At 43.9% G+C, this 16,055-nt stretch overlaps 1 protein-coding gene across 2 annotated transcripts in view; it reads left to right on the forward strand.

Annotated features, from left to right (window-relative positions):
- Window positions 1-16,055, forward strand: part of pan2 (poly(A) specific ribonuclease subunit PAN2) — a 121,148-nt gene that overhangs the window by 31,935 nt on the left and 73,158 nt on the right. For both annotated transcript variants that reach the window (XM_070869676.1, XM_070869675.1), the window contains exons 9-11: window positions 3,819-3,938; window positions 5,068-5,187; window positions 8,117-8,245. In XM_070869676.1, coding sequence (XP_070725777.1) covers window positions 3,819-3,938; window positions 5,068-5,187; window positions 8,117-8,245 — 369 coding nt within the window. The remainder of the gene's footprint in view (window positions 1-3,818; window positions 3,939-5,067; window positions 5,188-8,116; window positions 8,246-16,055) is intronic.

The raw sequence follows: 16,055 nt of genomic DNA on the forward strand, positions 1-16,055 counted from the left end.
AGCAGCCTATCTTAGATCTGGTACTGTGTAATGAGACAAGATTAATAAATGATCTCCTAGTAAAGGGTCCTCTAGGAATGAGTGACCATAACATGGTTCAATTTCAAATTCAGTTGGAGGGTGAGAAAGTTGGATCTCAAACCAGTGTCCTAAGCTTAAATAAAGGAGATTAAAACGGTAAAAAGGCAGAGTTGGCTAAAGTGGACTGGGAAAATAGATTAAAGTATGGGATGGTTGATGAGCAGTGGCAGACATTTAAGGAGATATTTTGTAACTCGCAACAAAATATATCCCAATGAGAAGCAAAAACTGTAAGAGAAGGGATAACCATCCGTGGCTAACTAAGGAAATAAGGGATGGTATCAAATTGAAAACAAGGGCATACAATGTGGCCAAGACTAGTGGGAGACCAGAGGATTGGGAAAACTTTAAAAGCCAGCAAAGAACGACTAAAAAAATGATAGAGAGGGAAGATAGATTATGAAAGTAAACCAGCATGAAATATAAAAACAGATAGTAAGAGTTTCTACAGGTACACAAAAAGGAAAAGAGTGGCTAAAGTAAATGTTGGTCCCCAGGAGGGTCCTGGGGGTTCTTGTGCATGAAACATAAAAAGTTAGTATGCAGGTACAGCAAGTAATCAGGAAGGCAAATGGAATGTTGGCCTTTATTGCAAGGGGGATAGAAACATAGAAACATAGAAAATAGGTGCAGGAGTAGGCTATTCGGCCCTTCGAGCCTGCACCACCATTCAATAAGATCATGGCTGATCATTCACCTCAGTACCCCTTTTCTGTTTTCTCTCCATATCTCTTGATCCCTTTAGCTGTAAGGGCCATATCTAACTCCCTCTTGAATATATCCAATGAACTGGCATCAGCAACAACTCTGCGGTAGGGAATTCCACAGGTTAACAACTCTGAGTGAAGAAGTTTTTCCTCATCTCAGTCCTAAATGGCTTACCCCTTATCCTTAGACTGTGTATTCTGGTTCTGGACTTCCCCATCATCGGGAACATTCTTCCCGCATCTAAGCTGCCCAGTCCCATCAGAATGTTATATGTTTCTATGAGATCCCCTCTCACCCTTCTAAACTCCAGTGAATACAGGCCCAGTCGATCCAGTCTCTCATAGAAACATAGAAAATAGGTACAGGAGCAGGCCATTCAGCCCTTCTAGCCTGCACCGCCATTCAATGAGTTCATGGCTGAACATGAAACTTCAGTACCCCCTTCCTGCTTTCACGCCATACCCCTTGATCCCCCGAGTAGTAAGGACTTCATCTAACTCCCTTTTGAATATATTTAGTGAATTGGCCTCAACTACTTTCTGTGGTAGAGAATTCCACAGGTTCACCACTCTCTGGGTGAAGAAGTTTCTCCTTATCTCGGTCCTAAATGGCTTACCCCTTATCCTTAGACTGTGACCCCTGGTTCTGGACTTCCCCAACATTGGGAACATTCTTCCTGCATCCAACCTGTCCAAACCTGTCAGAATTTTAAACGTTTCTATGAGGTCCCCTCTCACTCTTCTGAACTCCAGTGAATACAAGCCCAGTTGATCCAGTCTTTCTTGATAGGTCAGTCCCACCATCCCGGGAATCAGTCTGGTGAATCTTCGCTGCACTCCCTCAATAGCAAGAATGTCCTTCCTCAAGTTAGGAGACCAAAACTGTACACAATACTCCAGGTGTGGCCTCACCAAGGCCCTGTACAACTGTAGCAACACCTCCCTGTACTCAAAAGGGATAGAGTATAAAAGCAGAGAAGTCCTGCTACAACTGTACAGGGTATCGGTGAGGCCACACCTGGAGTACTGTGTGCAGTTTTGGTCTCCGTATTTAAGGAAGAATATACTTGCATTGGAGGCTGTTCAGAGAAGGTTCACTAGGTTGATTCCGGAGATGAGGGGGCTGACTTATGAAGATAGGTTGAGTAGGTTGGGCCTATATTCATTGAAGTTTAGAAGAATGAGAGGTGATCTTATCGAAACACATAAGATACTGAGGGGGCTTGACAAGGTGGATGCAGAGAGGATATTTCCACTGATAGGGGAAACTAAAACTAGGGGACATAGTCTTAGAATAAGGGGCCGCCCATTTAAAACTGAGATGAGGAGGAATTTCTTCTCTGAGGGTTGTAAATCTGTGGAATTCTCTGCCCCAGAGAGCTGTGGAGGCTGGGTCATTGAATATATTTAAGGCGGAGATAGACAGATTTTTGAGCGATAAGGGAGTAAAAAGGGTTATGGGGAGCGGGCAGGGAAGTGGAGCTGAGTCGATCATCAGATCAGACATTATTAAATGGCGGAGCAGGCGCGAGGGGCCAGGTGACCTACTCCTGCTCTTATGTAAAGGCAGCATTTATCAGGCATCCAGACCAAAAGATCCTTGATTAATTTGCTGGTCTGTGCTGAGTTAGCTGGGATGGCAGTGGAAATGCTGCAGTTGTCCTTGCGCAATGGTGTTGGAGAACATCCTGGGTTCCCATGCCTACTCGCTGTCCAGTAACCACTGTTCGTGTGTGAGTGTGAGGAGTTCAGGTGAGGGTGATATTGGTCTCTGTTATGATGCCCCTCGTGGTTAAAGAGCCTGTTGTAGCTCACAGTTTGGGTTTGCAGATGAAGAATGGCTACCGGAGTGGAGTTGGCACGTGTAGTACTGATTGCTGCCTGGAATGGAGGCACATCAGAGCATTCTCTGTTAATATACAGGCATGCAGAGATGGGCAATTTCAAGTTCTTTATCATTAGCTTTTTTTGTTACACTTGAGACAATTCTATAATATCTGTCACTTCAGGGTACTGTTCCTAAGTTGACATCTTCATGGAGAAAACAAGTTTTAAATCAATTAAACAGTTTCCCTAATAAATTATATTCTCCCCTCCTTCTCTGGGTCCTTCTCATTTTATTCAGCAGCTGCATTGGTGGGCAGACCACCTGCTCCCAGACTTCTAAGCGGTTATGTAGTTCGGAGTTGTGACAGAGTGAATCAGGGTAACGATCGATGAATTTCCCTGCAAGGAAGCCACCAACCTCTGCTTCCTTTTCCCAGGCTGAGATGGGAACTCGCTCTGCAATTGTGGGCATGAGGTTGAGTGCCACGGCACATTTGTGCTGCAAGATACCATGCTATAACGTCTTGCAACCTTTTAGCAGAAGCTGCATGTGGGGAAAGTCCAATTGTATTTGTTTTGAATTCCTAAGTGTTTGCTCCAGTGGTGTATTGGGATTAGATGGACCAGTTTGCCCGATAAGGAATTCAGTGTGCAACTTTAGTTGTGGCACATCAACATTGGTGCAAGCTAAACCAGTATCTGCAGTTTGAAAAGTGTGGTTTTTCAATTTGCCAACAAGATCCAGTGCTCTGCTTGAAAAGTAAATCAACGGTCATATGCTTATAATTTTAGCGCTTTGCCCATTTTCTCCTCCGCTTCTGAAGGCACTGACACGTGGTTCTACAGGAAGCAGAAGCCCTCCAGTACTGCTCCCAAATGGCCATTTGTGCACCTAGACAGTGAATGTCAGCAAGCTATTCCACCACAGGAGCCCAACCACCAAGCCTCATTCTGCACACGTGCACTTTCAGGCAGAGGTCACTGGATAATGAACCCTTCCCTTCCTTGGCTGATGCTAGTTGTAGTGCTGCTCCCACTGCTGTCTCAGCTGACTCAGCATAGCGCAGGAATTGATCCTGGGGTCGACTGATCTATAGGCTTTAGTAATACACTGGGTTCACTGTTACCCACTGGGCCATTGGCAGAGCCCACTGTGTTTTTAGTATGTTTAATTATTTCTTAAAGTAAGTTATCTGTTTATAGGTTCCATATAAATTGAAGGAAATGGATGCAGAATTTGACAGCTACAATCAAATCCCAGAGTCTCCAATTGGAAGGGAGGAAGAGCCTCATCTGTACATGGTGCCAAAGAAATATCGAAAGGTCTGACTCAAAAAAAATCCATATTGTGGACTATATAGTTCACCACTCAATGTCTAGATGCCTCTATTACTATATTGAGGTTTAGGGCTGTGTTAATACAGACATCACATTAAAGAGAACTAAGGAGATATGATAACATACTAATAAAAGTGAACTTACTTTAATAGAAGAGTAATGTACTGGGATGAGTTCCTATTCTAAAATATGGTGGTGTGTTAAGGAATGAAACGAAAGGTTATTTTCAAAGCTGCAACCCAATCGGGCAGTGCATTCCAAATCCTAACCACTCGCTGCGTAAAAAAGTTTTTTCTCATGTCGTCTCTGGTTCTTTTGCCAATCACCTTAAATCTGTTCCCTCTGGTTACTGACCCTTCAGCCATTGGAAACCGTTTTTCTTTATTTACTTCATGATTTTAAACACCTCAAATCAAATCTCCTCATTTATGCCCAGTCTGTATTTTAACAGTCTTAAAGTCTGTAGTTTGATCTGGGCTTCTTTCAGCTGCTATGCAGTCTGGTGCTTGGCAAATCTCTGGCCACTTTTTTCCCCCTGTAAGTTCACTGCCCAGACCTATCCCCCTCAGTCTCGATCATGATGTTTGTAGACTCTCTGCCCTGGAGCAAGAAGATTGTACAGTACTGGGATACTCTCTCTCTCTCTCTCTTTCTCTCTCTCTTTCTCTCTCTCTCTTTCTCGAGCAGAACCTCACAGGAAAGGGCATGGAAGATTGGGGGATCTTGTCCTGAATTTTGAGTTTTGTCAGGGAGCAGGTGCATTGAAAGTGTTGGGCGTATCCCTGAGTTCTCCAGCACTTTGCTTCTTCCATCAGCCTTGAGATTTGTCAGGCCATTCCCCTGCCAGGCCGGGAGCCCCTCACCCCTCGTGTTACAGCGGTGTCCAGATTGACCTACATTAAGGAGGCTACTGTCACCTTGCCCCCTGCTTTGGGGGAATCTCTTCCTAACTCTAACCCCCGCCCATTAATGATGGGTCTATACTTTTACGACCAAGAAGGAGTAATTACTCGTGTGTTTTTTGTTTTAAGTATCAGTTTGATTATGAAGACTTTTTGGGAATAGTTGACTTATGCCTAAATGATTCAGCTTGATTGTATATATGTTTGTTTAGGTTACCATAAAATACTCAAAACTTGGTTTGGAAGACTTTGATTTCAAACACTACAACAAGACGCTGTTTGCTGGTCTGGAGCCGCACATTCCCAATGCCTACTGCAACTGCATGATTCAGGTGAGGGACACCTTCCAATCTCTCCCGCCTTCGAATTGTCAGCACTGTAACATACAAAATACAAACAAACAGCATGTGTGGTTACCAAAAAGCACGCAATCAGTAAATATAATGTAAAAAACACAATTGGAGGTCAAGAAACTGAGCTGCACCCCACCATTCTGCGGTACCGTGTTTTGTGCCTTTTGTGCATTTCAGTAAATATAATTTTAAGAATCATGTAATTTGTGATTATGTGAGTGCCAATTGATCCCGCTTAATGTGCATAGTGGAGGATATTCAAATTCAAACTATAGTTACTTTCAGTTTGTGTTTTTGAAGTTTATTTAATTTACATGCCTAGAAGTTTAGTTCTTTGCACAGAAAAGTCTTTCATTCTTTACTAGTGTTAATGTTACGACTGGTGCAGTTGTGCTTCCACCTTGCTGTTCACATAATGGGCCAGAAATCCCTGTTTGTTCTTCCCGCGGGCGTTCGACTAAAAATAGGAGAGAAAGATGCGCACCTATCTGAAGCTGCTGCGGCCACAAGGGATCCCGGTCCGGAGGCCTCTCCTGACTGCGCGTCACAGCACGTGCACGTCGGCACGAGCGCAGGCCTGGAGCTGGAGTCACATGGCTCTGGGCAACCAATCAGGTATAGTATATTCTCATTCATAGTAATAGGAGTTTCGTAAGTCTGAAACTCCTATTACTACGAATGAGAAACACCCCCAAAGCACTAATAAAAGATAGAAAAAATGCACAACATATTGTTATTAATTTAAATTAGTTATTAATGTATTTAAAAAAAAAATATATATTTTCCTGATTTAAAAAAAAAAGTTTTTAAAATTATGCTTTAAAATAAACTTACCATAGTGGAGAGAGTTTTAACAATAAAATGTGTTTTTATAACTTTATTTTAAAATGTTTTTGTGTATTTTAAAACACTTATGCCTGTAACAGTAGGCTATGTGCCTGCTTTCATCAGGCGCAAGAGTTTTGAGGACATTTGCCAGGCAAGATATGGGTAAATCCCGCAATCTTGCCCTCGCAAGTGTCCTCGCTCCCAAGATGCGGAGGATTTGTCAAGCCAGAAACTTGACAGATCGGAAAAGTCGATTTTCAGCGCATGCGCATTGTGTGCTGAAAACTGGCTTTTCCAATACCTTCCCGGGTCCGTAGAAATTTCGTACGGATCTAGGGAGGCCGCGATTTCTGGGCCATTAGCAAAATATGGGATTGCCCACACAGCAACTTTCTCACCTTGGCTGCACAGCGTTTAAAGGATGAGGGAATGTCGTGAGTGGAAACCAAATATTTCCTCACGGGGATGTAGGGAAATTGCCAAATAAATCACTAACACCGAACAGCTCAAGAGAGTGAGATAAGCAAAGGAACTGCGATGTATCATAGAAACATAGAAAATAGGTGCAGGAGCAGGCCATTCGGCCCTTCGAGCCTGCACCACCATTCAATATGATCATGGCTGATCATTCAACTTCAGTACCCCTTTCCTGGTTTCTCTCCATACCCCTTGATCCCTATAGAAACATTGTGTCTTTATTTTATCGCATTAGATACTGAATACAATGTTTTTTTTAAACATTACTTTAAATGCCTTTACTTCACTGACTTGAGATGGCCTGGTTTTACTGCATAAGTTTGCCAAGCCGCAAAGGTCAGATGTGGTCTTGCACCCACAATTTCCTACTCCATTACTTCTTCCCCGTTCCCTGTTACCATTGGGCAGCTTGGTAGAGGTGATTAATGACTAGGTGAAGGCCAGGTGATTCCCCACAAACAGGAACAGCAGGTGAGTCACCCTGAGTCACACATTCTGATAGACGGTTGTACAGCGGACAGGCAGAGGCCAGAAAGCAGGATGGCTAATCCTGGGAGCGGATGAGACCATTGCCTATTTGCAATTGAACTTCTCTGAATGCTGGCTGTAAAGGATCTAACTCCAATGATTATGGCCAGTCTCAGTCCAGTTCCTCATGGTTTTGGGTGCAGAAATGCCGCAGATTTGGTACAGCATTAAATTGTCAAATCTCATTCCCAGAGGACTCAGTAGGGTGATGGAAAAATGTCACACTAGTGCCGTAGAGCATGTTCTTCTGAGGATAGAGCTGAGCACGTTGTTTGGGCAGGGTACATAAGAACATAAGAAATAGGAGCAGGAGTCGGCCATTCGGCCCCTCGAGCCTGCTCCGCCATTTAATACGATCATGGCTGATCTGATCATGGACTCGGGTCCACTTCCCTGCCCGCTCCACATAACCCTTATCCCCTTTTTGCTCAAAAATCTGTCTATCTCCACCTTAAATATATTCAGTGACCCAGCCTCCACAGCTCTCTGAGGCAGAGAATTCCACAGATTTACAACCCTCTGAGAGAAGAAATTCCTCCTCATCTCAGGTTTAAATGGGTGGCCCCTTATTCTAAGATTATGCCCCCCTAGTTCTAGTCTCCCCTATCAGTGGAAACATCCTCTCTGCATCCACCTTGTCAAGCCCCCTCATAATATACGTTTGGATAAGATCACCTCTCATTCTTCTGAATTCCAATGAGTAGAGGCCCAACCTACTTGACCTTTCCTCGCAAGTCAACCTCCTCATCTCCGGAATCAACCGAGTGAACCTTCTCCAAAGCAAGTAAATATGGAAACCAAAACTGCACACAGTATTCCAGGTGTGGCCTCACCAATACCTTGTTTGGCTGTAGTAGGGTAGAGGGAGCTTTGCTCTGTATTTGATGGAACAGGGAATACCTGATATGGAAAGTGTTCCATTTTCCAGAAATGACATCCATCGCATTGATGTGATAATTTACAATTTAAGAGGCAATATATTTTATATAATTTTGACTATATCTGTCTTGAAAAGTTACAGTCTGTTGATGTGTGCATTACCTTTCTTTCTCTGTCGCTCTCTTCCGTTTTATAGGTGCTGTATCTGCTCGAGCCCATCCGCTGCCATGTTCAAAATCATCTGTGTCAGAAGGAGTTTTGCTTGGGCTGTGAACTCGGATTTCTGTTTCACATGCTCGATCTCTCGAGAGGCGACCCATGCCAGGTAAATGGGTGCTGAGCCAGTCCAGCCCCTGTGAAATGGACTTGGCTTGGGCTAGATCATTGAGCATGATGCCTTTGGTGTGGGTTGTTCTAGTTGTTAGCCAGAGTTGCCGTCCACATTTTGCCAATTTTAAACAAAAAGCAAAAAAAACTACAATTGCTGGAAACCTGAAACAGAAAATGCAGGAAACACTCTTCTGTAGTCAGCATCTGTGGAAAGAACAGACAAGTGCTACTTTTACATTTTTTTTGTTTGTGTATTGTCAGAAGAGGCAATCAAAAGAAAAATGAAGTCTTATCCTAGACGTTTCCTCCTCCGCTTCTCTTAAATCTCTCTCTTCCCAACCTCCTTGGAAATTAGCCACTCTTTAAAAGGATAAAATATAAAATAAGAATTCATGATTAAAATGTCTGCCATTTGTTTAATGATTGTATTGGTTAGCTATAGTTTATATTGTACCGGGTAAGTATAGTTCTGAAATACATGATTTAATTATCATGGGAGAATGGATTTGGAGCAAGTTTTGTTCCTGACATCTAGTGACAGAAACCGCAAAGAAGCTGTAAAAGTAATTCAAGAAGTGCAGACTTGGGCTGTGATATTTATGATTAATGGAGTGATTTTTTTCACACACTGGATACTGATGAATTTAATGAATGTATTAAGAACATAAGAAATAGGAGCAGGAGTAGGCCATACGGTCCCTCGAGCCTGCTCCACCATTTAATACGATCATGGCTGATCTGATCATGGACTCAGCTCCACTTCCCTGCCCACTCCCCATAACCCCTTATTCCCTTATCGGTCTATCCCTGTCTTAAATTTATTCAATGACCCAGCTTCCACAGCTCTCTGAGGCAGAAAATTGCACAGATTTACAACCCTCTGAGAGAAGAAATTCCTCCTCATCTCAGTTTTAAATGGGCAGTCCCTTATTCTGAGATTATGCCCCCTAATTCTAGTCTCCCCTAACAGTGGAAACATCCTCTCTGCATCCACCTTGTCAAGCCCACTCATTATCTTATATGTTTGGATAAGATCACCTCTCATTCTTCTGAATTCCAATGAGTAGAGGCCCAACCTACTCAACCTTTCCTTATAAGTCAACCCCCTCATCTCCGGAATCAACCTAGTGAACCTTCTCTGAACTGCCTCCAAAGCAAGAATATCCTTTCTTAAATATGGAAACCAAAACTGTACGCAGTATTCCAGGTGTGGCCTCACCAATACCCTGTAGGAAGACTTCCTGCTTTTATACTCCATCGCCTTTGCAATAAAGGCCAAGATTCCATTGGCCTTCCTGATCACTTGCTGTACCTGCATACTAACCTTTTGTGTTTCATGCACCAGGTCCCACTCTACTGCAGCACTTTGCAATTTTTCTCCATTTAAATAATAACTTGCTCTTCGATTTTTTTTCTGCCAAAGTGCGTAACCTCACACTTTCCAACATTATACTCTATCTGCCAAATCTTTGCCCACTCACTTAGCCTGTCTATATCCTTTTGCAGGTTTTTGTGTCCTCACACATTGCTTTTCCTCCCATCTTTGTATCGTCAGCAAACTTGGCTACATTATACTCAGTCCCTTCATCCAATTCGTTAATATAGATTGTAAATAGTTGGGGTCCCAGCTCTGATCCCTGCGGCACCCCACTAGTTACTGATTGCCAACCCGAGAATGAACCATTTATCCCGACTCTCTGTTTTCTGTTAGTTAGCCAATCCTCTATCCATGCTAATATATTGCCCCCAACCCCGTGAACTTTTATCTTGTGCAGTAACCTTTTATGTAGCACCTTGTCAAATACCTTCTGGAAGTCCAAATACACCACATCCACTGGTTCCCCTTTATCCACCCTCTCCGTTACATCCTCAAAGAATTCCAGCAAATTTGTCAAACATGACTTCCCCTTCATAAATCCATGCTGATTCTGCCTGACTGAATTATGCTTTTCCAAATGTCCTGCTACTGCTTCTTTAATAATGGACTCCAACATTTTCCAACCGCAGATGTTAGGCTAACTGGTCTATAATTTCCTGCTTTTTGTCTGCCTCCTGTTTTAAATAGGGGCGTTACATTTGTAGTTTTCCAATCTGCTGGGACCTCCCCAGAATCCAGGGAATTTTGGTAAATTACAACCAATGCATCCACTATCCCTGCCGCTACTTCTCTTAAGACCCTAGGATGCAAGCCATCAGGTCCTGGGGATTTATCTGCCTTTAGTCCCATTATCTTACTGAGTACCACCTCCTTAGTGATTGTGATTGTATTAAGTTCCTCCCCCCGCCATAGCCCCTTGACTATCCACTGTTGGGATATTTTTAGTGTCCTCTACCGTAAAGACTGATACAAAATATTTGTTCAGAGTTTCTGCCATCTCCATGTTCCCCATCACTAATTCCCCGGTCTCGTCCTCTAAGGGACTAACATTTACTTTAGCCACTCTTTTCCTTTTTATAAACCTGTAGAAACTCTTGCTATCTGTTTTTATATTTTGTGCTAGTTTACTTTCATAGTCTATCTTCCCTTAACCATTTTTTGAGTCATTCTTTGCTGGCTTTTAAAAGCTTCCCTCTTGTCAATCTTCTGTCCTCCCACTAGTTTTGGCCACTTTGTATGCCCTTGTTTTTAATTAGATACCATCCTTTATTTCTTTAGATAGCCACGGATGGCTATCTTTTCTTTTACACCCTTTGCACCTCACTGGAATATAACTTTGAGAGTTATGAAATATCTCCATAAATGTACGCCAATGTTCGTCAACCGTCCTACACTTTCATCTATTTTTCCAGTCCACTTTAGCCAACTCTGCTCTCATACCTTTGTAGTCTCCTTTATTTAAGCTTAGGACACCGGTTTGAGATCCAACTTTCTCACCCTCCATTTGAATTTGAAATTTAACCATGCTTCGATCATTCATTCCAAGGGGATTGTTTATTAATCCTGTCTCATTACACAGGACCAGATCCAAGATAGCCTGCCCCCTGGTTGGTTCCCTTACATACTGCTCAAGCAACCCGTCTCTTATACAATCTATGAACTCTTCCTCAAGGCTATCCTGACCAATTTGATTTGTCCAATCAATATGGAAGTTACAATCACCCATGATTATTGTTGTTCCCTTTTTACAAGCTCCCACTATTTCTTGGTTTATACTCCGACCAAGAGTTGCTACTGTTAGGGGGCCTATAGACTACGCCCACCAGTGACTTTTTCCCCTTATTATTCCTTATCTCCACCCAAACTGTTTCAACATCCTGATCATTTGAGCCAATATCATTTCTCACCATTGCAGTGATTCCATCCTTTATCAACAGAGCTACCCCACCTCCTTTTCCTTTCTATCTGTCCTTCCGAATTGTCAAGTACCCCTGAATGTTTAGTTCCCAGTCTTGGTCACTTTGCAACCGTGTCTCTGTAATGGCTACAGATCATACCCATTTGTAACTATTTGTGCCGACAGCTCATCTAACTTGGTACGAATGCTGCATGCATTCAGATAAAGAGCTTTTAAATGTGTTTTCTTACCATTTTCTCCTGCTATGGCCCCAGCATTGTGTATTAACTGCATTAAAAGTGAAATACCTGGCTGCATTTAAATTCTGCAATTAAAAAATGGAAATTCTGCAAATGCAAAGCAGGTTCGTCAACATATGAAAGATAAAGATAGCCTGATATTCTGGGTTCTGATGAAGGGTCCCACACACAATTTTAGCTTTTCTTTCAGATGCTGAATGGCGTGCTTTATATTTTCAGTATTTTGTGTTTTTTCGCCACAGATTTCCAGCATTCACCATTTCTCTATTATCTTTGCAATTCAATTTAATTTTAGGATCATGTTAGCCTCTTATTTTCTTTCCCTCTGGTCTCTCCAAGTCACACATCTCCTGCAGGTCGGAGGATGGCTCGACTGCTCCCAAGCCACTACTGTCGAGCTCATTCTGAACTGACACATGAGGCCAATAGAAAGACGAGTTTCTCTGGGTTTCCTTCTGTCCCTGTGGTGAAATGCCAGACCCCTCAACTCAGCACAGCATCCCTGCTGAGATTGGGAACAGCAGCGTGGGTCATCAAGCTCGCATCCTGCCACTTTGCCAAAATATGGCAGTATTATTATCATTGGAAGTTTTTACTGCAAGCTATGTTCCAAAACAAATTTAAAACATTCTAGGATAAGTAGAATCTTGTGTGTGGACAAAACATCCAAAACTTTTCAACAATTGTGACTCGAGTGTACGACTAAACTTCAGGTTAAGATTTCTTCCCACTAGATGCTGTGTAATATTTGCACCTATTCTACTTCACATGAAAATAGCTATGATTGTTCGTTCTAATAACCACTTTGCACAGTGACAGGACCACAAAGTGCAACTGAACTTGCTGTAAGTAATCTCAACAGCGCCACCTGCAGTTTTGTCATGGAATTATTGTGCGCTGGTGTGCAGCAGTGTTTTAGAAACTTTGGGCCCAAGTTTCCACAGGATAAAAAACGGGTGCCCCTCCGAGCTGGGCGCCTGTTTTTCGCGCCTAAAACGGCGGCAGAAAAAAAACGCGCTATTCTCGAGCGCTTTGCAGTTCCTTGTCTATTTGGCGCGGCGCCCAGGGGGGCGGAGCCTACACTCACGCCGATTTTGTAAGTGGGAGGGGGCGGGTACTATTTAAATTAGTTTTTTTCCTGCCGGCAACGCTGCGCGTGTGCGTTGGAGCGTTCGCGCATGCTCAGTGTGAAAAAAAACATTGGCACTCGGCCATTTTTGTAGTTCTTTGTAGCTGTTTAATTTTTGAACATTTTTTAATAAAATCACATTGCCATCAGCACATCAGCACTGAGGCTACCCTTCTCAATGTCTCCTTTCCCTCCCTCCCCTCCGCGGCAACAAACGGCTGTCTCCTTCCCCTCCCTCCCCTCTGCGGCAACAACCCGCTGTCTCCTTCCCCTCCCTCCCCTCCGCAGCAGCAAACCGCTGTCTCCTTCCCCTCCCCCTCCACAACAACAAACCGCTTTCTTCTCCCCCCCCCACCCCCGGCTCAGCGGCACAAACGGCTTTCTCTCCCCCCTCCCCCCCCCTCCTGCTCAGCGGCAACGAACGGCTGCAGAATTCTCCCTGGCTGAAGCACTTTCACACAGATAGGAAGATGGTTTATTTAATCTTTTCTTTGCTTATAAATGTTTATTCAGGTTGGATTTATTTGTATAATATTTGTAGAAGTATAAATAAGGATTTATTGTAGAATTTAATGACTTCCCTTCCCCCCCCCCCTCCCCCCCACCTCGTTCTGGACGCCTAATTTGTAACCTGCGCCTGATTTTTTTAATGTGTAGAACAGGTTTTTTCAGTTCTACAAAAATCTTCACTTGCTCCATTCTACTTTAGTTTGGAGTAAATTTTCACTGCGGAAACTTTCAAATCAGGCGTCAGTGGCCAGACACGCCCCCTTTTGAAGAAAAAATTCTGTTCCAAAGTAGAACTGTTCTACCTGACTAGAACTGCAGAAAAAAAAATGTGGAGAATTGCAATTTCTAAGATAGTCCGTTCTCCACCAGTTGCTCCTAAAAATCAGGCGCAAATCATGTGGAAACTTGGGCCCATAGAAACTATGGCTCCAAGTTTCCACATGATTTGCTCCTGATTTTTAGGAGCAACTGGTGGAGAACGGACTATCTTAGAAATCGCAATTCTCCACATTTTTTTTTCTGCAGTTCTAGTCAGTTAGAACAGTTTCACTTTGGAACAGAATTTTTTCTTCAAAAGGGGGCGTGTCCGGCCACTGACGCCTGATTTGAAAGTTTCCGCAGTGAAAATTTACTCCAAACTAAAGTAGAATGGAGCAAGTGAAGATTTTTGTAGAACTGAAAAAACCTGTTCTACACATTAAAAAAATCAGGCGCAGGTTACAAATTAGGCGTCCAGAACGAGGTGGGGGGGAGGGGGGGGGGGAAGGGAAGTCATTAAATTCTACAATAAATCCTTATTTATACTTATACAAATATTATACAAATAAATCCAACCTGAATAAAAATTTATAAGCAAAGAAAAGATTAACTAAACCATCTTCCTACCTGTGTGAAAGTGCTTCAGGCAGGGAGGATGCTGCAGGAAGCCTCACAAGTTGAGGCAGCCGTTCCCGACGGCAGGTGGGGGGGGGAAGGAGGCAGTGAGAAGGCTGCAGGAAGCCTCAGAAGTTGAGGCAACCATTCCCGACGGCAGGGGGGGGGGGGGGAGGCCGTCGGGAAACGGCTGCCTCAACTTCTGAGGCTTCCTGCGGCCTTCTCACTGCTGCAAGAAGCCTCAGCGCTGATCATGGAAGGGCAATGTGCTTTTATTTAAAAATTTTAAACTATTAAACAGCTACAAAGAACTACAAAAATGGCCGAGTGCCAATGTTTCCTTCACACTGCGCGTGCGCAAACGCGCACGTCATGAAAAAAACTAATTTAAATGGTACCCGCCCCCTCCCACTTACAAAATCGGCGCGAGTGGTAGGCTCCGCCCCCTGGGCGCCGCGCCAAGCTGCCATGGAGCTGCAGGGCGCTCCAGAATCGCGCGTTTTTTTTCAGGCGCCGTTTTCGGCGCGAAAAACGGGCGCCCAGCTCGGAGGGGCACCCGTTTTGTAGCGTGTGGAAACTTGGGGCCATAGAAAATAGGTGCAGGAGTAGGCCATTCGTCCCTTCGAGCCTGCACCACCATTCAACAAGATCATGGCTGATCATTCACCTCAGTACCCCTTTCCCGCTTTCTCTCCATACCCCTTGATCCCTTTAGCCGTAAGGGCCATATCTAACTCCCTCTTGAATACATCCAATGAACTGGCATCAACAACTCTCTGCGGCAGGGAATTCCACAGGTTAACAATTCTCTGAGTGAAGAAGTTTCTCCTCATCTCAGTCCTTATCCTAAGACTGTGTCCCCTGGTTCTGGACTTCCCCAACATCGGGAACATTCTTCCCGAATCTAACCTGTCTCGTCTCGTCAGAATCTTATACGTTTCTATGAGATCCCCTCTCATCCTTCTAAACTCCAGTGTATAAAGGCCCAGTTGATCCAGTCTATCCTCATATGTTAGTCCAGCTATCCCTGGAATCAGTCTGGTGAACCTTCGCTGCACTCCCTCAATAGCAAGAACGTCCTTTCTCAGATTAGGAGACCAAAACTAACCATAATATTCCAGGTGAGGCCTCACCAAGGCCCTGTACAATTGCAGTAAGACCTCCCTGTTCCTGTACTCAAATCCCCTAGCTATGAAGGCTAACATGCCATTTGCCGCCTTCACCACCTGCTGTACCTGCATGCCAACTTTCAATGACTGATGTACCATGACTCCCAGGTCTCGTTGCACCTCCCCTTTTCCTAATCTGCCGCCATTCAGATAATCTGCCTGTGTTTTTGCCACCAAAGTGGATAACCTCACATTTATCCACATTATACTGCATCTGCCATGCATTTGCCCACTCACCTAACCTGTCCAAGTCACCCTGCAGCCTCTTAGCATCCTCCTCACAGCTCACACCGCCACCCAGTTTAGGGTAATCTGCAATCTTGGAGATATTACACTCAATTCCTTCATCCAAATCATTGATGTATATTGTAAAGATCTTGGGTCCCAGCACTGAGCCCTGCGGCACTCCACTAGTCACTGTCTCCCATTCCGAAAAGGACCCATTTATCCCGACTCTCTGCTTCCTGTCTGCCAACCAATTCTCTCTCCACGCCAGTACATTACCCCCAATACCATGTGCTGTGATTTTGCACACCAATCTCTAATGTGGGACCTTGTCAAAGGCCTTTTGAAAGTCCAACTACACCAC

The sequence above is a fragment of the Pristiophorus japonicus genome, chromosome X, assembly GCF_044704955.1.
Source record: "Pristiophorus japonicus isolate sPriJap1 chromosome X, sPriJap1.hap1, whole genome shotgun sequence".
NCBI classification, from domain to species: domain Eukaryota; kingdom Metazoa; phylum Chordata; class Chondrichthyes; family Pristiophoridae; genus Pristiophorus; species Pristiophorus japonicus.